We start from the raw sequence: 23,080 nt of genomic DNA, 5'->3' as shown, positions 1-23,080 counted from the left end.
CGGTTCCCCCATGAGTCTATGTCTGGTCTTCACGGTCCAGGAGACGGTGTACCTGAGTGACTGGGATCTCTGCACTGCGGAGTGGCCTTGATGACCAGTTTGAACTCAATTCTATAACCCTTCTGCCCTAGTAGCTTCATCCAAATTTCAAAGCATCATCAATGACAAAAAACCTCAACCTCAAAAAACCTGAAGCTGAAAGTTCCCTCAGAAATGATCTAGCATAGAGGTTCTTAGGCTTTACGTGTTTATGTAAAACACTGGGGGTGGTGGAAGGGATTAGGAGATTTTGAACAACATTACATAGGTCAGCAGAATTTATGAGGCAACACAGCTACAGTAGGACAGGGCCCCACACTGTTTACATAGTCACGGAGTCCCTGCTGGAGAGAATGTTTGTCACTGAACTGATGTGCTCTCAAAACAGAGCTCTTGCAGGATTCAATTATCTCGTGAACATTTTGAGGTCTGGCATTAGATTATACTTCCGTCCTTTCATGTGAAGCAAATTCTTACTCTGGCTTATGAGTCCTTTGGTGAGCTGCTCACCTAGTGGTCCCAGAAGACTAGGACACCTCCTCAGACACTTTCCTTTTCCAGCACTTATGCACCTTGTTCTTTCTTTTTCTTTCTTTCTTTCTTTCTTTCTTTCTTTCTTTCTTTCTTTCTTTCTTTCTTTCTTTCTTTTCTTCTTTCTTTCTTTCTTTCTTTCTTTCTTTCTTTCTTCTTTCTTTCTTTTCTTTCTCTCTTTCTTTCTTTCTTCTTTCTTTCTTTTCTTTCTCTTCCTTCCTTTCTTCTTTCCTTTCTTTCTTTTCTCCTTCCATCCTTCCTTCCTTCCTTCGAGCATCCAGAGCTCCAGGACTTTCACCTCATCTCATTGTTCTTCCACCAGCTGCCCTTGGCCTGTCACTTCTTTAACTTTTTCATTGATTAGTAATGTCAGTGAGTGTTAATAGATGTTGTGCTTTGGATGAAAGAAAAAATGCTCTCTGACTTGCCATTTGTTGAAATGGTTTCCATTTCTCTTTTTCCCTTGTTAGAACAGCAAGGTTTATCAGAATATAGGAATGCTTACAGATGAATGGGAGAGTCCAAAGCCCCAAATACCACTCATTCTTGGGATTGGGTTATACGCTGAGGATTCTAATACTCAACTCTTTAGCCACTGAGGAATTTCTGTTTATATAAATCCATCTAATGCCACTAAATATCTTTGCATTTTCTAAACTGTGTCCCTAGCCATTACTTTTCTACATTATTACCCTTGATTTTTTTCTTCCCCTCTGTGCTCAGGAATTGCTAATAGCTTTCCCCAGGCTTCAGGGCAGTATCTGGCTTGGAGCAGGCCAGGATTACAATATCAGTGGCCTGCCACTGCCTTAGGCATGCGTGCAGTTACTCCATTTCACTCTGTCCTAGAGTTTGGGGGGTTCATTCTACACATACGTTGTAGGAGGGACACTAAATAATTGGGGAGTTTGCAGAGGAGAATGGTCAGCGTCACAGAGTATATGGAAACTGAAAGGAATGCCAGATAGCCTAAGGCTGCTGGACCTGGGGGGGTGGGGGGAAATGCAATTAAACAATTAAAGGACTTAAGGAATTCGACATATATTTTTTTGAATGTGACATATTCTAAATAGCTCCTAGGATAATACTGGCACCCATGCCCGGGGGGGTGGGGGTGGGAGTGGGGAGGCATGAGTTCTAGAGAGGCAAATTTTTATACTATATACAGACTGTCTCTTCTAGTAGTTAGAGCTCTCCAAAGCAGGATGATCTATTTTAGAAGGTAGTAAAGGGCTGTTTCATTTAGGAACCTTCTCTCAAGTTCCCTTTCAACACAAAGAGCTCAATGGGCTCAACATTTCATCTTTGTCAAGGTCAAAGTCCCAGTGCGGGACACACTGCCAACTTGACTATGAGGATGAATTCTTTTTAATAATGTGAGGTCCCATTACTGTTGTTGTAAAACTGTGACTCATGTAGCAATTCAAGAGAAGCTATGGAGTCAAGTCTTTGTCCTTTCAGTAGGAGGAAACTGTGGAAACGTCAGTGCAGCCTGCCAAATGGTATGTTTACTCACCATCTTTCCAGTGCACTACATGGTTTATCTCCAGGAACCATTTTCTATCAAGCCAGCGTGCATTTAAAGGAGAATTAGCAGGACACTAGTCCATCAGGACCCCATTGTTCTAGTAGGTTATGCCATGCAGAAATATTCCCACTTCCAAACAGGTTGAATCCCAACGGCTATTCTTAAGACTATTGGATTTTTAGTTCAGATGACAGTAAACCATAGGACCTCTAATGACCCTTTCGGTCACAGCGCTGGTTCACATTTGCTCTGGAATGTGTCTTTGCTGTCAGCTGCTGAAGTTTAGAATTTGAAAGTTAGTTTAAAAAAAAAAAAAAAAACCTCTGTACACATTTTAGGTGTGATCGTAAAGTTAGCAGGAAAGGGAGCAGAGAGGAGGGACACAGATGAAGATTTTTATTTCTCCTGTCACTTCTCACCATGACATTGGCAAACTACACATATCTCTAAAAGTCACCTTGGGCTTCTATTGCAGCCCCAAATCACAGGAGACACAGAGAAGATCATTCCAAAGCTACAATAGAATAGGGTTCTACCAAGGAAGCGTATTCAACCCCCTGCTCCAGACACATACCCAAGGACGGAATCCACTTCCCTTCTCTTTCTCCAAACTAAAAAAAAAAAAAAAAAAAAAAAAAAGCCAGATTGTCTCCCTACCTCAACCAGGACCAGAATTGCAAGCTACGTGACATGAACGAGCTCAAAGCTGATGGGCCTTCTCACTTACTTTTGGAAGAAAACAAGAGTTTACCTTTTAAGCCACAATGATTTTGGATAATTTCTTATCTGTTCAGCAAGGCACACATATGTCTTAAAAACATGATACATCATACACGTTGATTAAATGTAAACTAGAAATAAGAAACCTCAAATAATATTAATCATAATTTTTAAAGGCAACCTAGTTCTTTCTTTAGAGCCCAAACCACTTTTTTTTTTTTTTTTTGGCCAATTCTCTCATAATCTCTGTCTATTCGTGTAGTTTTTATTTAGTCTGAAGCAAAGTTGGAAAATATATACATGACTGTTTACATTAATATTATGTTAAGAATCTGGTGTACTCAATGGACAAGTGCCATGGAATTCAAATTTCTCTTTGTAAACCAAGAAAAGGAAAGAAAAAAGCATTGGGGTTAGAGCTAGAACCCACCATTTTTGCTTGCCCTTTCCATTCATTCAGTCTTAGGCATTTCTGCAGTCAGTATAAGTCAAGGAATATTCTTAATCAGAGCCTTGGACAAACCTATTAGCAATGGGCCTCAAGAGATTTTTTTTTTTATGATAGTTGCAGAGAGAGAGAGAGAGAGAGAGGCAGAGACACAGGCAGAGGGAGAAGCAGGCTCCATGCAGGGAGCCCGATGTGGGACTTGATCCCGGGTCTCCAGGATCACACCCCGGGCTGCAGGAGGCACTAAACCCCTGCGCCACCCAGGGATCCCACCTCAAGAGATTTTAAACCTAATTTTCTGGGGCTCTTTTATTCGGTTGGTTAAATTCCGACCAGTCATGATCAGGAAAGATGCTGGGACACAACATAGCGAAATGGTTAGGAACAGAAACTGGAGTTGGTAGCACTTCTCGCTTTGTTTCCCTTTGGCCTAACTAGCAAGTGGCTTCCATGTCACATCTCAGCTTCTTCATCTGTCAAATGAAAACAAACAAAACCCAACAACCCTGGGGATTTGAGTGGATTAAATAACATAGTCTATATAAGGCCCCCTGTCCAAGGACAGTGCCCTGTCCAAGGTACACGCTCAAAAACTATTAGAAAGTAAAGAAAAAAAATTTTTTCCCAAAAGCCAACCACTCACAACAAAGCAAAACTGCTGTATTAGCACAGAGTCCTAGAACTCTGTTTCTGAAAGGAATTTTGTGGGATCACTCCGGTGGCTTGCTGTTTTCCTTACTTTTTCTGAAGCTAGGGTTCTTCCAACAGAATATTGTAAGGAAACTGGTGTCGGAGACATAAAAATGGAGCTGGGACCGGGTGGGGAGGAGAAGTAGGCAAGTAGCTCCACCCAAACTGCCTTCCCATCTTCCCTCCCCTGGAAGACTCTGAGGCACCTGTCACTTTCCAGCGCACAGTCTGAAACGCCAAAAATCTGGCCCCGCCCCACCACTGCACGCCTAAGGGCATGGACCAGAGATGTGAAGTTGGCTTTTTCAGCAGCACAACCAGAGCCACAACTGCATTCCCTGTAGCTTTCCAGGACAGCACAACGAGAAAGAATGGACAGGACCCAAGCACGTGGGGCTGTTTGACAAAACTCTTGTCAAAGTTCAAAATACGTGAACTTTTTTCCCCTATCATGGATGATAATCTTTTGGGTGGCCCATTTCCATTTTCGTGTTTACTTTTTGAGTGTTTTTCATGCCACTTAACGCATTTCCTGTGTGGTTCCAGTACCTTCTATCAGCCTTGAGGACAAATAGCAGCTGTGTGTGTTTCCATGAAATTTGACCAGAAACAACTTGACCCCCTCCCTCTGTGCTCTCTACCTTTGCCTTCTGTGGTTTCTTTTGATGCTAAATAAAATGCTGTGATTTCTAAATGTTTTCACATTCGGGGCATTCTACTTCAACCTCCTGACCAGAGTGTTCTTTCAGGCATATTAGCGCAGCGCAGAAATGTAAACACGAAGCTGACCCAACAAGAGCTTGAAGTCGATGTATTTTTTTTTTTTTTTGAGATAAGGCAATGCTCCCACAAACAACTTCAGACTTAATTTGGTAAAGAAAAAAGATGCACCACGGTTTAGGAATGCTGTGCCCTTTCCAAATGCAGCGGGCTTCCTGTTGGCTTCTTCATGCGTCTGTATGTTCTCGTGGAAGGCCTCAAGTCTGCTTGTTTTCCAAAATAAAAGAACCTCGAGGGGGTGGTGGGTGACAGAGGGTGTGGGATTCTTCATCCTCATGAGCGTTGACCCAGAGTAGCCTAGTGCACACTTCTGTTTGCTCTGGTCACGTGGGCTTCCAGTTGCTGGTGCTCACGCCTGCCTCCCAGGACAGGGCCTCCGGGAGAACAAGGGCATGTCCTCTAGAGCTCTCCTCAAGGTCTCCTCCACGCCTCGCTCACTACCTAGCTCAGGGTTGGTGCTCAAATAATAGGTATTGAATGATTCCCAGAAGCTTCTAGGTATTAACGAGGAATGTGAGAATCTCCACTATTTGGACTCTCATTCCAGGGGAAAAATACATGGCGTGATAGTACTCTACTGGGTTGAAATAGATATATAATGAAATAGAGCCTTATAGGAACTATAGCTTTCAGTTTCCAGGTCAGTTGCATAAGACGGGAGACAGAATGAACTCAACAAATACATGTAAAAATAGTGACTCACCTTGGCCGAGCACTTCCTGTGTTCCAGGTACAACTGGAAGACCTTTCCGTCTCATATCTCATTTCATCCTCATGGCAACCCTAGGAGGCAGGCTATTGTTACCCTCCTTTTCCAGATACCGATTAAATCACTGGCCCATCGCAGTGGCGGGATTCAAACCCAGGCAGTACAGCCCCAGAGCCCCATAACCACTAAGTGACCAGCTGGGTGGATCAAGTGCAGAGGGAAGAAAATGTGCTCTCAGCGCAGGGAAAGTACAACAGACTCAGCCGCTCTCATTTCTTCCCAGATGGTCGAGATGAAGGCTCTGCTGCCCTATATTTTTGGAGTTGTAGAGAAAGTTGGGAAGAAAAATAAGAGAAAGCCATTGGAGTGTTAACTGTTCTTCTTGTCCTTAAATGACAGAGCATTTTATTATTTTGTAAAGACTTTATTTATTTGACAGACAGAGAGAGAGAGGGAGAGAGAGAGCACAAGCAGGGAGAGCAGCAGAAGACCAGCTGAGCAGGGAGCTGGGCAGGGGGCTCCCCAGGATCCCAGGATCATGACCTGAGCTGAAGGCAGAGGCTTCACCAACCGAGCCACCTGGTGCCCCCCGACAGAGCATTTTATAAATCACTGGTCTAATTGAATTATACTAACAATTTATATTTCTTAGGGCATATTTCCTTTGAGTTCCTCTTGGCGTTTCCCAGATAGTGCCCAATGGTTTCCGCCACCCTACCATGAGGCTGCTAGAGGTAAACATGATTACCACGAGGACAGATGATAAACTGAAGCGTAAGGAGGCAAGGTCCCTTGTCCAAGGTCATGTTGGGCACCAGAGTGGCCTGCTGAACCACAGCGCGGGGCCCTGCCCACTGGTGACAGAGTCTTCAAGCCCATTGTGAGTGGAGTCTTCAGGCCCCCCTGAAAACAAAGATGATCTCTCTTGTCCTTCTTTTAGGTCTTTGGATGGCTCCTGGAGGATCTCGATTTTTCTCCTGAGGACATCTTGTTTTCCTGGGACAGGTTCCTGCCAGACCGTCTCCCCAGTCGACCATGAGCCAGCCAGACCCCACCTGTCACCCTGATCCCAGCCCCGCACCCCTGTGTGTGGTGTGTGGCCAAGCCCACTCCCCTGAGGAAAACCACTTCTACGCCTACACAGAAGATGTGGACGATGACCTCATATGCCACATCTGCCTACAAGCTCTGCTGGACCCTCTGGACACTCCGTGTGGACATACCTACTGCACCCTGTGCCTCACCAACTTCCTGGTGGAGAAGGACTTCTGCCCCGTGGACCGCAAGCTTGTGGTGCTGCAGCATTGCAAGAAGTCCAGCATCCTGGTCAACAAGCTCCTCAACAAGCTGATGGTGACCTGCCCGTTCTCGGAGTACTGTGCCGAGGTGGTGCAGCGCTGTGACCTGGAGCAGCACTTTCAAACAAGGTAGGGCCTCCTCGTGGGCCAGCCTTGACCTGAGCATCCCTGTCATCTCAGGGCAGTGCTGTCCTCGGGGCCGGGTGCTCCACGAGATGCCTTTTCTCTGCCTTCTTCCTTGCAGCCGATGAAAGCATTCACCCCAAGGAACCCTTCGAGGTGATTGTAACTACGGTCCAGTCTGAGAAACCAGCACATGATAGAGTTGTGGCCTGTAGAGGTGTAGGGGAGGGGGGTTATTTTATTGTGGTAAAGTATACATAACATAAAATCTGACATCTTAACCATTTTTAAGAGCCACATTAAGTACAGTGCCGTGGTCGCCGCCATCCTTTTCCAGAACTTTTTTCACCTTCCAGAATTGAAACCATACCAGTACTCCCATTACCTCCTGGCTGGGCCCTGGTAACCACCATGCTGCTTTCTGCCTCTATGAATTGGGCTGCTCTAGGAACCTAATAGAAGGGAAATCATAGCATATTTGTCCTTTCGTGACTGGCTTATTTCATACGCAGGCACTCTGAAATGTCAGAGATCCTGGAAAGATCTGACCAGCCACTTTTTCTGACGCTCCTGGCCCCCAAAAGGTTTCCTAGTGGCCATTGCGTATCTTTTCATGTTAGAAAAAAAGGTTTCCCAATTTGACCCACGGTTATTAAAACTTCCTCTGTATGGGAATTGACAAAGTCCAACTCTTCTGTGAGGAGATGTGAGGTTTTGAATGGGAGTCAACTAAGTTTTAAGTGGAGAAATGTAGAAAACTGCTGTCTGCCAGTGGTTTTTCTGCTAAGCGTTTGGCGAAGGGACACACTGGCAGCAGAGTGATGGTGTGACCACCTCTGCAGGTGGAGAGCATCATCCCCTCTACTCGTCTGCCTCTTATGTTGTCCACGTACGCTGTCATGTTCCTGGGCTTTCCTGTGTGGATGACCTCGGGGCAGCCCTGGACCTCGTTTCATGTGAGGCCCTCTCTTAGAACATGTAAGGTGCTTAAGAGAGGGTGAACAATGATACCACAATTATTTGTAAGAGGAAATGTGGAAGCCAGTATTTACCTTAGTTCCTCTCGTGACAAGGGCGAGAGGTAGGTGCAGGTGTTTTTTTCTAAAGGTCACATACCTTAGGCCGTGAATCTGAGTCTTTGTTTGGTAGGACACACAGATTCTCTAGTGTAGAAGTTTGCGTCCAGGGCAGTGGCCCGGGTGTAACGCTTAGCACTTGTTTTCCAAGCTACTCATGCCAGTGAACTCGCTTTTCTCCCCTAAGGATGTTGAGTAAAAGGCAACTGACCCAGGTTTGTGGGTTGCCTCTGACCCTCCGTTGTTGGCACCTAAATGAGGGTGCCCCTCTTCTCATTGCCCAGAAGGAAGTGTGGCCAGAGGAAAAAGGGCTAAGGGAGTCTATTGGTGGCCTTTGCTGGACGTTTGACCCACAGGGGAGAGGCACTGTCTGCAGGGAAGTGGGCCTGGGGCAGGTCACAGTGAGGCAGATACTGACAGCTGCTGGTGCAGAGCCAGGGCCAAGGTTGGGGCCACGCTGGCTAAGGGAGGTGAGGAGTGGTGGTGGAGAAAGGCCCTGGTAGGTCTCCCTTCACACCTCACATTCCCCCCACTCCCGACATTTGTACCCTCTACCTTTGTGTTTGGGAGCTGCATGAGTTTCCCGTTGCTGCTGTGGCAAATGATCGCCAACTCAAGAGCTTGAAGCCATGCATACGTGTTATCTTACAATTCTGAGGGCTACAAGCCCACCGAGGGGGGGGGGGCACTGGACTGACATCAGGAGGTAGGGAGGGCTGATTCCCTCTTGTTCTAGAAGAGAATTCCTTGCCTTGCCTTGCCCAGCTTCTGGAGGCTGCCTGCCTTCCCTGGCTCATGGCCCCACTTCCCATCTTCAAAGCCAGTATCATCTTCCACTCTCTCTGCCTGTCTGTCTCTGTCTCTGTCTCTGTCTCTCTCTCTCTCTCTCGATGCTTGTCTCTGTCTGTCTCTCTCTCATCTCTGCTTCCATCATCACATCTCCCTCTGTGGCTCTGGCCTCCCTGCCCCCCTCTTCCAAAGACCCAGTTGATTTTTACACTGAACCCAGTTGGATAACCTACAACCATTTCCTCATCTGAAGATCCTAATTTAGTCACATCTGCAAAGTCCCTTTGGCCACGTGAGGTGACATATTCACAGGCTCCGGGGATTTGGAGGTGGCTGTCTGTGGGGGCAGGCGTTGTTCTGCCCACCTCAGAAGCCCTGCCGGGGAGGAGAAGAGAGGGGAGAGAGGAGAGAAATGGAGGTGGTCTGTGGAGGCAACGTGAACATAGCAGCTCCTCCTCAAGAACTGATGTGGGGCCAAGATTATCCCTAAACCTGGAGATAAGATGGCATATGGCGCAGAGATGGGTCCACACCAGAAGTGGGGCAAGGGAAGGGCCAGGAAGAAGCAATTGGGTCTTACGGGGTCTCCAAGAGACAGATGGCGCCCCCTCAGCTGCCCGGAGTGGGCATGTTATTCACCCCCCAATGCCCACCCCTACCCCCACACAGGCACCGTGGCCTACACACCTCCAGGAAGTGCAGGGAAAAGTCTGGATGAATCCTCAGCTGATAATGATATGCATCATTGAAAAACAACAGTGAGGAAAGAACTCGAAACTAATTGAGATCATCTCTTCACACTGAGGCCTCAGGAGTTTTCACAGGCACCCATCCACAGCTCCCTGTGCACGGGGAAACTCCCACATAAGGGATGTGGGGCCTCAACACCCGCTCTTGATCTGCCCCACACATCAGCTTCCTAAGTAGGTTGAAACCAGCGTTTCCAAAAATACATCGTGTATATTAGTCATCAAATGCTTAATATACACTCCCTCCCCTCCCGCCCTGTGGGCACTTGATTGGCAAGGACTAGACACTTGGAGCTAATCTGGGACCTGACTCTGGAGCCCTGTTAGGTGTCGGGCCAGCAACTGGGCCAAGGGACCATCTTTTCCTCTCCTCAGAAGGGGTAGTGAGGGGCGCCTGGGGGGCTCAGTGGTTGAGCATCTGCCTTTGGCTCAGGGCGTGATCCTGGGGTCCTGACATCGAGTTCCTGCAGGGAGAGCCTGCTTCTCCCTCTGCCTGTGTCTCTGCCTCTCTCTCTGTGTCTCTCATGGAAAAATAAATAAAATCTTTAAAAAAAAAAAAAAAAAAGGAAGGGATATTGAGATTAAGTTGTTACTACTCTGGAGTCCCTTTAACTGGAAGATGCCAAGAGGTGGCCAGGAGGCAGGTGTTTTCCTTACATTTCTATAGGAGACCCCCAGTTTGGTGGCCGCAGGTACCAGAGTGTCGTCACGCCTCTGTCCTAGAAGATAGCTTTGTTTGTAAATTTTGCATCTCATTTTCAGTATTTAAAATGTAATGAGTTTTTTAAGATACTTTTTGGCTTGTGGCATTGGAATGGATAGAAACTAGGCAGGCTCAGGGTCGATCTCGTAAGGAGACTTAACTACAGTTCTGCTTGAAGATTGGCATGTGACCGGATGTGGACCTACACACTCGCTTTCTAACAGCCCCGGGCTTCAGGGGGAGCTCCAGACTTAGGCTTCTCCACCTGGAGAATGGGAACTTATTTCAGTGGGGTTCCTTGAATACAAAGCTCTGCAGAGATGGGTCACATGTAGAATGTTGCCACTGTCCTTCTAGAAAAGAAGACGTGGCGGAGAAATATCTTCCCGCTCAGCCAAGATCTCTGTTTATGACCCGTCTGTAGGCCCACGCTAATCCTAACAGTTGACTTGAGCCAAGGATGCAGGCAGGCGGCATCACGTCTTTAAACAAACGCTGCCGGGTTGCTCCAGGATTCATGTCATTTGTAAACATCGCTGTAAACGTTGTTATCTGACCACTTCAGACCCGGCGTTGAATGTAAATCCTGAAGCAAAACATGTAGGACTGATTGTGCTTGTGCACGACTGGCTGAACCAGCAGCTCCTTGGACAACTGTTCCTGACTTCAGATGAGAGGGCTCTCCCGCAAGAGTAAGCCTGAGCATGTGAGCTCATGTTTGGAATCTTCTGGCTGATTCCACTGACCTCTGTCCTCTTAGGTGTGGGTCTCCTGCAGAGAATCCCCACGAGGGTAATAGGCTTGTTGAGTCGAGGGATGGACAGGTTTCCTAACCGTAGGCCGTTGCCAGGAGACCTCCCAGAGGTGCTGTAGGGGCCAGGCCGATGCATCCCTCTTGACCCAGATCCCTCTTGACCCAGAAAGCCTTTACTTCCTTGATCCTTGGTGGGCGTTGTCTTAGGCCCAAGCCCACATCTTCCTTGTGTGGTATCATCATCTGAGTGTGTATTTATCAAGGATCTACGATAGGCCAGGCCGGAAGGAAAGAAAAATCTATACACACCAGGATTTCTGCCTCCGAGGCAATGAACTTTGAAGAGCGGAGAAGTTGAAAACGCATGCCCATTGAATTGTTTCATGGGATGCGTCCCTTTGCCCTTCAGTTTCTGTCTTATGGAAGATCATAACTGGTGGGGGGGGGGATAATAAAGCTGACCCTTAAGCATTTACTAGCAGGAATAAAGAGATGGTTGTTCGGTGTTTTGTAAACAGCCTTGCATGAAAATGTGTATAACTGGCCCAAGATACACCTGACTGAGGGTTTCCTTGGATTTGGTTTTATTTTTGTTTTGTTTTGTTTTTTTAATTAACTTTGCACCCAGAGTCCCGGGAGTTTCTTCTCCAGACACTGCCCCGGACCCTCTCTTGACCTTTACTGTCTAGCAGGTGGCCCCTTTCAGCAGTGAGTTCAACACAGCCCCGACAGTTACTGTCTGTAGTGCAGGAAGGATGCAGTGGCCAGGGGACAGGTCTCGGGAGTATTGTCCTGTGGAAAGATGGGTAGGTTACAGGTCACGTCAGCCAGGCCCAACATCTTCACTCTGTGTTTTGCATACCTTCTTCCAGTGACGTTCCAACCCTGAACCCAAATTTTTCTTGGCTCCCCCTGGTCGAGAACTGCTCCTTGCGCTCTCCTGGGCACAGATGAAAGGAGGCGGTCGTCCTGCCTTGCCTTCTCGAGAACCAGAGTCTCTATCACACTCTGAGCCGTTTGCTAAAGAAACAACATTCTCCTGGGCACTCATGCCCAAAATCTTCCTTACCTTTTTCCTTTCTTCCTGGACATTTATTATCCTGCCGTATGACCCTGCTGTGGCTCTTGGCCCACTTGAAGTCCTGAAGTCCCTTTTTGTTTTGTGTCACTGATTTGCATCTGATGAAGTAAGGTTGGCCCCAAAACTTGACTCCTTAACCAAGTTGAATTCCTATTCTTTCCACAAATATTTCTTGAGCATCTACTGTGTTCTAGGCACTACGGCAAAGATGCAGTTTAGAGCAAAACCAGTAGAGAGCCTGCCTTCAAGGAGTTCCCTGGTTAGTGAAAAGAGAAAAGAAACCAGGAGGTTATGGCTGATATCTGAGATGACATTTAAGGATAGATAGAACTTAGGTCAGGCAAAGGGTGCAAGGTTTAAGGTTAGGGCAATTACCTGGCAAGGTAGCTACAGAATATGAGCATTTGGAGGTGGGATCCCATCCTCAAGGGATTGTATTAGGATTACACCTGTTGGCAGATGTTAGAAAATTCAAGTTATCTTGCTTGAACTTTGTAAAAGTTTTATTTTTCTTATACAACAGAAAGTATGGGGGTAGGAAGTCCACGATGCTGTCATCGTGATGCCATCAGGAATACAGGCTCTTTCTGCTTTGCAGATTAGCTCTCATCCTCTGGCCCCAAAATGGCCTCTCAAACTCCAGCATCACATCCAAATTCCAGGTAGAAATAAGCAGGCAGAAAGGACCGCAGGAAGGGCAAGTCGACAATGTGAAAACGGAGGACTTCTCTTTAAAAACCCTTCTGGGATGCCTCACCCCGTAATTTCTGCTTGGGCCTCACCCACCAGTCTCATACTATATGGCCACCCATCTGTGAGAGAGGCTAAGGTGCGTTGCCGCCACCAAGTAAACCAAGCTTCTACTGAAAGGAAGAAGGGAAGATCAGATATTAGGCAACCAGCAGTTTTTGCAGGTAGCGACATAAGCAACAACAACAAAACCATTCTTTGGTTTTTATTTCGCGTTCATATCCGTTAATGAATGGTATGCGAGGACAGACATCCTTCTTTGGTCACTGAGGCTCGGAGAAGCAAGCTGAACATGTCCAAGACTATCGGAATACAATCTAGCGCATTAGGAAACCCTCAGCCTTTATTCTACACCATGCTTTTCTCTTTTTTTTTTTTTTAAGATTTTATTTATTTCTTCATGAGAAACACAGAGAGAGAGAGAGACAGAGAGAGAGAGGCAGAGACACAGGCAGAGGGAGAAGCAGGCTTCATGCAGGGAGCCTCATGTGGGACTTGATCCCGGGACTCCAGGATCATGCCCTGGGCCGAAGGCGGCGCTAAACCGCTGAACCACCCGGGGATCTACACCATGATTTTCATGAGCTCTGATCCATATGGCAGATCCTGGACACTCGGGAGGGTCACGTCCCAGGACCCTGTGAAACTCCACAACCAGGAAGCAGCTGTAACCTGTCACGTCCCTAACAGCGCAGAAGGCTAGGAATGAAGAGAACAGCAAAGCCTCTTGGAGATAGGGGCTGAGCCGCCCGCTGGACGTTCTCACTGTCATTGGCTGTCACTGCGGAGTAACTGTCAGTCACTGTCAGGGGTTGTTATTAACTGTAATTATTAATTCCCTGTTACAATTTCTGTAACAATAGCCGACACCCATCGAGCCCTTTGCTCTTTCCAGGCATTAGCCCTTTCCACTTTCCTGACAAGGCCATAATTAAGACCTATTGTCACTGTCCTTCTTTCACATGGAAAGAACCAGTGGTTCAGAGAGGTCAAACAATATGCCCTGCGTCACCCAGCTCAGATGAGGCCGAGCTAGGGTTCAAAGTCGTCTGTTTGACTCCAGCAGCTAAATACCCAACCTTTAACTTCCTTTTGGCTGCTAATTCATTTTACTTCCTTTTCACGGGCCCTGACTCACCCTTGCATACCAGGCTTACGGAGAGTGGAATTCAAAGGAGAGTCCCAACCAAACTATAAGTGACTACAGGCTGTGCTTTACATCAGGATTGCTTATCGCCGATCAAAATTGTAGCAGTTACACCTGTGCATTCTCAGGTTCCACTGGGCTTAGACTCTCTCAGCCCAGCCTCAGGTACATGCACTTCTCTGAGGCCAAATTCCTGTTTCACTACAGCTCACCCTGTGGGCTTCCTCGTGGGCTTTGCTCTGGCCAGTCTGGTTTGCTGGGATCGCTTGGGTGCCATTAGTTGGAACTATCACTCTGAGCCATCTCTGTGAAGATCTAGGTCTCGAGCTGCAAGGAAGGCCCAAATCTCCTGAAGATGGGATAGAAGGAGAGGAGTCCCGGGGGCTTCTGGGACGTCACAGGGCTTTGGCCTGCAAAGAGGTCCTAATGTGAAGTTGACAGCATGGGCTAGGGTCACGGATCTTAGAGCTGGAAGCGATGGTGTGGCCCAGCCCCTGGCAGGACCCAGAGGGTAGGGCATGAAGAGAGCTCCATTTCAGAGATGAGATGGCTGAGGCTCAGGGCTTAAGTGAAATGCCCACTGTCTTACGACTGGTGCCAGAGCTTAGGTCAGCCACTCAGGGGAGGAAGAGGAACGGAGAAACCTCTCTCCTTGCAGAACAGGAACCTGTGCATCGTTCGGACAGGACTCCATGTCTGTCTATCAATGCTCTCTGCTATTCTCCAAGACAGTGACACAGCCTCATCGTGTAAAGGGCCGAGTGTCCCAACCAGTAGAGAAGCTGTCACTGCTCTTCCATCTGCCAGGGCAGTCAGGGCAGGGACAGGTAAAACATCCTAAAGGCACATTCTAAATATACATTGAGACGCGGCATTGGTTTGTGTTTAACCCTCCCCTGTCGCACCACCTGAAGGTCCCTTGGAGCTCACGTCTCCAGGCTGTGTCCAAGGATGCTCATTCCTTACAGTTGTCTTCCTCTGGCGAACTGGGGGGACAGCTTTGGCTGATTTGCTTACCCACCCCGCGGGGTCTGAATGGGCCAGGCTCGTGCCCTCTTCCGACGCAGCTCAGCTTCCAGCCCATCTGCTCCCAGCCAGTGATGTCAACATACCAGCTGCTTCCCGAGAACCAGTCGGCATCCTGCAGGAGGGGCAGGTCCCTCTCCCGGGCATCAGCCTGCTTGCTCTCAGCCTGAGCCCTCTTGCCAACCATGGTGGGTCCCTCCGGTCTCTGTCGCCCCATCTGAGAAGCAGAGGGCACGATCCTCTGACAGGCCTGTGATGCATCAGCGTGGCTCCATCTAAGGGCTCCAAGTCCGATGCCTCACGAGCTACCGATTGTGGGGATATGGCCAGGGTCGTTTCAGGGAACTGAGCTGGGCTGGGCCCCTGCAGCTGACAGAGAGAAGGTGGCCAGGAAGAAAGCAGCAGCACCCTGGGCGGAAAATGAAGGCGCTTCTGCTGCTGGTCCTGCCTTGGCTCAGCCCTGCCAACTACATTGATAACGTGGGCAACCTGCACTTCCTCTACTCAGAACTGTGAGTCCCGCTATAACGCTGCCTGCCTGTGTTTGTGTGTTGGGCATGTCGGGGGTGGAACCAGAGTCAGTGCCCTGGCTGGGATGTCTGTGTAGAGGAATCAGTTCCACGTGAGCTAGATGCACTGGGACAAAGCACCCTGCAGCAGCCCCAAGCGGCATGCTAGGATCTGTGACTTGACAAAAAAAAAAAACAAAAAAAACAAAAAAACACCATCTTACTGATGCGCTGCTTGCTTTCCCAGCGAGGCATTCTGCTTCTTGCTTCTGTGCCAACAATGCCTTTTTTTTTTCCTGTACTCTACTTTTTCTCAATAGATGTGTCTTCTCTTCCTTCCCTAAATAGAACCAAAGAGCAATTAGGAACTGCAGGCACAGAACTGCAGACACAGAACTGCAGCCCCTGTCAGGCATTTCTAGCTGGGAGGAGACAACTCCCTTTATTGAGACAACTGGTCTACGTACCTGAAAACACATGGAGCATCCGCAGAGCAGAGAGATCGCCCTCCGTGTGATAAATATACATCTGCTGCAGTTTGGGTGCTGACCCTTTTTAAACGTATGGGCGAGCAGAAAAGAACCGTGCAGGGAGCACCCACATCCCATCACCTGGGTCTCACAATGACCGTTTCGCCACCTTCGCCTTCTGTATTTCATTCAGGTGGTTGGGAGTAAATTGCGGTCATGACATGTCACCCCTCAAGACTTCACTAAAAAAAAAATCTAAAAAAAAAAAAAAATACATTTTCCTACATGACCTCTGTCCATCTTGGAAGAGGAAATGACTCACACACTCAAACTCTAAAGCGACACTGTCTCGTTCCTTTTGTTCGTAGCTTGAAAAGAGTATAGAAGGGGAATGGGAACAGCTTTTACCAACAGATAAGTGCTGATGTGTGTGCGCCTCAGTGTGGGGAGCATTTACGAAAGTGTATTCCTCCTCACTAACCTTTTGGATGGGGAAAAAAAAATCACAAGGGCTGGCTTATGTGTAAATTATAGTCGGTGGGCAAATGAGAAGGATTCTAATGAGAATCTGTGGAGCCCGGACTTGAGAAGCTCAGAGGGTCATATCCAGATAGAGGTAACCCCCCCCCTCGAATGAGTGGTGACAACCAGGGCCCCTTTTATAATTAGCCTGACTAGTCAATTTGTGGAGCACAGTAGATGCCCAATAAATTCTTGATACCTAGAGGAGAGAACAATTGACCTAGGCCCTTGGAGGAAGACCATTCCTTTTGAGGACCCTGCATTTCTGGATTAGCTTGTCCCATTCTTTTGGAATGTAGTCCCAGCCTTCCTCAGATAAGAAGGCTCAGGCGTCAGCTTGCATGGTGAGCATCTCTAGGCTGATATGGCAGGTGGAAGCTTTTCTAGAAAAATATTCATGGCCAGAGCTACCGGGGATTGTGGCAATTCTTCTCTTCATCTCCCGTGATGGTGTCTCTGAAATCTAGCTCCAAAGCCCTCCTCTACACTCTTGCCCCCACTCGCTCTACTTGTTGGTTGCCGTCCTCATTTCCTAGGGCTGCTGTAGCAGTGACCATATGCTTGGTAAGATCAAACAGCACAAATCTCCTCTCTCACAGTTCTGGAGGCCAGGGCCTTGAAGTCAAGTTGTCGGAAGGGCCACACTCTCCATGAAGGGTGTCAGGGTGTATCGCCTCTTCCAGTCCCTGGTGGCTCCAGGCATTTCTTGGCTCATGGCTGCAGGGCTCCAATCTCTGCTTTTGTCATCATAGGACCTGTCGCTTGTGTCCTTTCTGATTCTCTGTCTTTTCCGCTCCTTAAAAGGACACTTGTCATTGGATTTAGGGCCCACGTGCATCATCCAGGATGATCTCCTCTTGAGATCTTTCACTGGATCACACCTTTTTCTAAATAAGGTCACATTCACAAGTTCCAGCGGGACATCTTTTGGGGGAACCACCGCTCAACCCACTGCAGGTGCTACCGAGGAGCCCTCCACTAAGTGACTTTCAGCGTTATAGTCTAATTAGAGGAGGGCTCCTCACACTGGCTCATCAGTTTTCTTTTCTACAAGTAACATGAATCAAGGCAACTTTTCTGCTGAGTCAGTGGACACAAGGAGGCCATTCTTTCCAAAATGTGAAGCAATCCAGGAAGCCTAAAGCCAGAAAATTGCCAGGATGGCATTCCCAAACTAATTTGCCAGGACTTTCTGGAAACTTCCAGTCACAGGGAATGATTTATGAGAGAATTCCGTGTAGCTGTCACCTGATGCCACGGTTGTGATAATGAACTAATCAGTGAATTAACGACACCCTTCAGGTAGTGTGGCAGTGCTTTAGGCAGTGAGAAATCCGGTGTGGCACCGACCTCAAGGAGTTGGCAATCCAATTGAGAAGACGAAATTTATACACGTAAGAAATAGTAACAATGATCCAAGGCATAAAAGTAGGGTAAGGGGACTCCTGAGTGGCTCAGCAGTTGAGCATCTGCTGTCGGCCCAGGGCATGATCCTGGAGTCCCGGGATCGAGTCCCACATGGGGCTCCCTGCTTGTGTCTCTGTCTCTCTCTCTCTCTCTCTGTCTCTCATGAATAAATAAATAAAATGTTTTAAAAAAAACACAAAAAGTAGAGTAGGGAATATGTTGAGAGAAGGTGGAGTTTGGCCGTTGCCATGAAATGGGTCAGGAAATGCTTCTAGGGAAGTGGGGGCTTTGAGCTGGACTTTGAAGTATGGAAGGGTTAGGCAAAATCATGGATGGAAAGAGAAAGCACTTGGGGCAGGGCACATGGCACTGCAGAGCGGTCACGAGGTGGCTGTGGGTGTCACCAAAGCTTTGGGAAACAGCTGAGAAGGGTGCTCGATGGGACTGCTGGGCCCCTTCACTGTTCATGGAACCAGGGCCATGGCATGGTGGCCACATGGCCCTGAGATGGAGAGACGCTTCTCTCCCCACCACAGGCCACTGGGATCTCGAAGGCAGAGCTGGGTGGAACCCTGGCAGGTGCTTCCTCCCGCCACCCTCTTCTGAGCTTTGGCATCTTGGCAGTGGGTGAGCTTGACCTGTGTCCCCACGCTTCCTGCTGTGGAGATGCTCCTGGACTTTCCCTTGTCTCTAAGGCAAAGGCTCTGTCTGCATCCTGTCCCCTCAGAGCCCAGCTGGAAGATTGGAACTAATCCAGTAAACAGCGTCAGGTATAGCGTGTGGCCCTGGGGGTCGCAAACCCAAACGCAGACTGAGTCACTTTTTAAAAATATAGCTCTGAAACCCCAGCCGATTGGTCAGGTTGTCGTCAAAACAAGCCTTATCTATGGGCGCTCATGCTACATGAATGTGGAAATCGGAGGTAAGTGAGCTGATTCTCACACCAGGAATCAGATGTTCAAACTAAAATTTTAGTGTATTGTTTTTATTCCTGAGATCCCCGCGGGATTTCCCAGGGTTACGCTGGCCCCCGTGCTCTGCTCACAGCTTAATTTTGCCTGAGTGTCAATTTATTCTGTAGAATGGAATAGCCTTTTCTTTCTTTCTTTTTTTAACTAAAAAATAAAGTAATTTTTTATTTATTTTTAACATAATAAAGTAAAAGACACATAACCAAAAAAACAAAACAAAAAAATAACAAACAAAAACAAACCAGGCAGGAGTTATTTAAGCATGTGAATCATTCAGGTGTAATCATTCAGGTGTAAGACAAAAGGGAGTGGTGAGGCCTCTGAGCAACTGCAGTGTGTGTGTAACTCGAATGCTTTTAGACTTTACATATAATTTAATGTCTGTCGTATATATGTATATAATATAATATAATATGTATGCCTATTATGTAATATATGCATAATGTCTAAAAGCATTCAAATTCAATTTAAAAACAAAACCACTTTGTCCAATCCAGCAGATCGCTTCTGCCTGCCCGATTTGGCCTTCCGAGTCAATAGTTTATGACCCTGGGCAGCTCCACCTTTAAACATGTCCATTGTCACCTACTGCCTTGACCTGGAAGACGGTGAATTCACAGAAGCAGCCTAAAACCAGAGTGTTCGGTGTGGAAGCCCAGGCCCTAGGTTAGAGGCGAGGCATCGAGGATTGCTCTCAGGGCCTGGGAGAGGGTAAAGGGCAATGGTCTCTTCCCCCGGGAGCCCTCACCCCCACTCCTGCACAAACTCTCTGCACTACCCAGACCCCAGAGCGAATGTAGGAAATAGACTCTCAGTCTTGTCGCATGAGCACAGACGCAGCCTGCCAGTCCTTCTGGGCCCCTTTGCAGCCCTACACGTGAGGCAACGTATAGGTGAAGTCTTCAGAGCAGCACAGGTTCTGAGGACCCCTCACGTGAGAACGGGGGGCTCGGTTTGTTTCTTTAAATGCAGGTAGGGGTTTGGGCCTAAAACCTGCTAAAACGGAAACATTTGGCAGGGGGCATCCGTTTTCATTCGTAAGCCCACCAGGTGAGCCTTATGGGCACTGCAACAGGAGAACTCTTAGCTCCAGCTCGGAGGCCAGCTGGCCTTGACCTCACCTGGGCTCGGCTCTCCGGGTCTGCACTGTATCCTCAGCAGCTTTCCCGATGGTCCCCTCTACCTGGTGAGTCCTGGGGACAGCTTGAGGGATGCTCGTCTCTGCACACCCAGCTTGAGGGATGCTCACTTCTGCACACCCAGCTTCTTCCATTAACCCGAGTGACGTGAGTCTGGCCCCTATCTTGGCCGATTGTCACATATTTCAAAGTCTGATCGAGATGACCCTGGTCTGGTTTCAGTGGGAGGAGGTGTTGATCCTGCTAGTGACGGTGCAAGCAGCCTCACTTCCGGTGTCGCAGAGGGCAGCACCGTGCTGGAGTAACCGAGATGGCCCCTGCTCTGTCCTTGGATCTCTAGTGGCTTCTGAAATGTTTCTCTACATATTTTGTTTTGCAAGAATTCCTGGGAAAAAACCTTAGAGCCTGCTGGGTGGTGGCGTGCATTTCAGGGTGTGCACACCCCCAACCCTAAAGAGCCATTTACAGAAAACTGACAAGCTTTGTCATCTTACCTCCACCTTTACAATTCCAGGCATCTGTCGCGCTCAAATACTTCTCGCTTTCGTGTCCTGTGCTGGTGGGTGCTGGGTTCGTGGCCATGGTGCAAGTCCGGGTGGGCCCCGAGGCCCACTTCGCAGAGTAGGGACCTGCCTGCCCGTGGCTGTAGAGCTACAGGCATCCGGAAGACAGGCCAAGGCACGGTCACCGCAGGGTGGCCGGTCCCCGAAGCTCATGCTGCTGTCCTAGCTGTGTGGCTTCTCAGGAAGTGGCTCTCACTTCAGCTTATGGCCAAATATTTCGGGTCTGTAAGTGGCGTATCCGTGAACAGCACTCGTGCCAGCATCTGGAGGGAGAAACGCCGCTCTGACCCCTGGAGAGACAGCAGATCCAAGCAGGGAAGGTTTATTCCCCCTTGGAGTTCTGTGCTCAGGAAATTAAGATGAGGGACTCTGATTTCATAACTTGAACCGTGTAGGGTTATGGACAGATGAGGTCTCCTGGAGAAACTGCCAAGAGCAGCAGGCGTCCTGCAGCAGCCTCATGTGCGTCCTCCCTAGAGAGTGCAGGGTAGGGCCCGGGATTCAGAGACACAGAACACCCACCGAGTGTCTCAGGTCCAAAGACTCCAACCACCCACCACCTCCCTAGCAGAATGTTCTCGCACCAAACTGCAAAACACGCTTCTGACAAACTGCATCATCTTCCTGCAGCAAAAACATTTGCTTTGGGGCCGGCAGGCCAAAGAGCATCTTAAATCACACCTAGCTGGGCATTCCGGGCACTCAAGTGAAGATTGCTTGCCCTAGTCTTGCGTGGCACTCATTTGGCCCTGGTCCCGCTTCTCGAGTTCCCTTTCTCTAGGTCAAGGCTGTGCCGCAGCACTGGCCTTAGTGATGTCTCTGCTCCCTGCTGACTTCAGCTAGACGGGGGCTGGGTGTTGGGCCCTGAGCCATATAGCCTAGGAGAGCATCCTCTTCAAAAGTCTGTACCACGTGGAGCTCCGCAGGCCAGTCTAGAGGGTTGCAGTTGGGCCCTTTCTGGCACCAGGGAGGAGGGAGGGGAGCACGGGGGGATTACCTCAGCCCCCATTTCCTCTGCACTTCATTGTGTTAACTACTCCCGACACTTTCCAAGTCTAAACCAACAGGGTGAGCTTTATGGATTTGCCAGTAAACACTTTCTAAGTTGGGCCTCCAAGAATTTGCTTCTTTCTCATCAAAACAGAAAAGGAAAAAAAAAAATTGCTGATCTCTGGATTTTTCTTGTCCTATGTTTTGAGTATCTGAAGTCAAGTTTGGATTAGACCCGGAAGGAAGGAGGTAGGGTTTATAGAGGAAATGGGGTGAGGTGGAGAAATCCTCTTCCAACGGAGAGGAACAGGGTCCAATCTGGGGGAACAAAGCCAGGGCCCATTCGGGTTCAGTGAGTCTCTTAATGTCTTTCGAAGCATTGCAGTTTAGCACATGTTTAATAGAGCATTTTTTCTTAAATCTAGAAACGTGTGTATTTGGAAGGAAATTGAAGCCGCATGTTCCTGGTTCATTTATATACTTCACTCATCAAAATGTTGCTTTGTAATCATTCTTTGATGTCCAAATTTCACAGGGATCTGATTTAACAATCTTTTTATTTTTCTCATTGAGAATCAGCAAGTTCTCTTTTGCCAGCCGTAAAGCAACTCCAGGCCCAAGCCATTCACTTTCTGGTCTAAAATGCAAACTCCAGGAGTTTTGAGATCCCACTCCGATGCTTGGCAAATTGTGGTTGCCTTTCTTTGGGTCACATGACTAAGTCAGGCACATGACCAGCAAAAGTGAGGATTTCTTTCACGTCAGGACTCACTCGCTGATAGCTTCATGTTTGATTGGCTTTATTTTCTTTTTAACTTCTTATAATGAAAATCTCAATGCAAACGTAGAAAAGTCTAATAGATCCCCATGTACCCTATCCCCCACCTTAAATAACAAGTCATGGGTATCTCGTTTCATCTAGAACTTCAAATTGTTTTGAAGCAAATCTCAAAAACCCTGTTTGACTTGTAGACCTTTTAGTCTTTATCTCTAGAGGGTAAAGATTCTTAACCGTAACACTACTATCACATCAGAAGCAATTAACTATGATTCCTTAATATTCAATATCCAGCCAGCTCAATTTTTCCCCATTTGCCTGTCATTTCTTCTTACAGGTTATTTGAATCACGAGCCAGATGAGGCCTACGCTTTGCCATGTCTCTCATTACACCCTACCTTCCCCCTCAATGCAAAAGGGAGGTCATGAGGTACATGTTGAGGAATATAGCTTTGGCAAACTCCAGATATAAGCTAGTAGCTGGAAAAAGAGAAAAGTAATTGTATTAATTTACTACCAAGTTGAGGGAAATGTAAAGGCAAGAGCCAACACAATCTTATGAATGTAACCAGAATGAGTGTGTTGTTGTCATTGTTGGTTTGTTTTGTTTTGTTTTGATGGTCTTATCCAGAGCTTTGAGGGGAACTTCAAGAGAATGAGGGAATATCTTCTCCCGAGGATGATAATCTTCCAACTTTTTGGTCACAGACCTGTATCAATAAGGAAATCGGTCCATGTGCCTATCTGTTGTATGGCTATCTAGTTACACCTGTATTCCTGTATTCTACTC

At 47.8% G+C, this 23,080-nt stretch overlaps 1 protein-coding gene and 1 long non-coding RNA gene across 7 annotated transcripts in view; one reads left to right on the top strand and one right to left on the bottom strand.

Annotated features, from left to right (window-relative positions):
• Positions 1-23,080, top strand: part of LNX1 (ligand of numb-protein X 1) — a 174,853-nt gene that overhangs the window by 65,233 nt on the left and 86,540 nt on the right. For 5 of the 6 annotated variants that reach the window (XM_038556092.1, XM_038556094.1, XM_038556093.1 and 2 more), the window contains one exon: positions 6,386-6,872. In XM_038556092.1, the coding sequence (XP_038412020.1) occupies positions 6,481-6,872 (392 nt within the window). In that variant the 5' untranslated portion in view covers positions 6,386-6,480. Of the gene's footprint in view, positions 1-6,385; positions 6,873-15,055; positions 15,454-23,080 lie in introns of those variants that run through there. The other variant, XM_038556096.1, reaches the window with a different exon arrangement.
• Positions 10,145-12,468, bottom strand: LOC119864431. Its single transcript, XR_005369025.1, has 3 exons — positions 12,394-12,468; positions 12,007-12,274; positions 10,145-11,729 (listed from the first exon to the last, which is right to left on the bottom strand). It is a non-coding gene; the product is annotated as an uncharacterized LOC119864431 (long non-coding RNA).

The sequence above is a fragment of the Canis lupus genome, chromosome 13 (assembly GCF_011100685.1).
Source record: "Canis lupus familiaris isolate Mischka breed German Shepherd chromosome 13, alternate assembly UU_Cfam_GSD_1.0, whole genome shotgun sequence".
NCBI lineage: Eukaryota > Metazoa > Chordata > Mammalia > Carnivora > Canidae > Canis > Canis lupus.
This window is presented reverse-complemented; position numbering and strand designations above follow the sequence as displayed.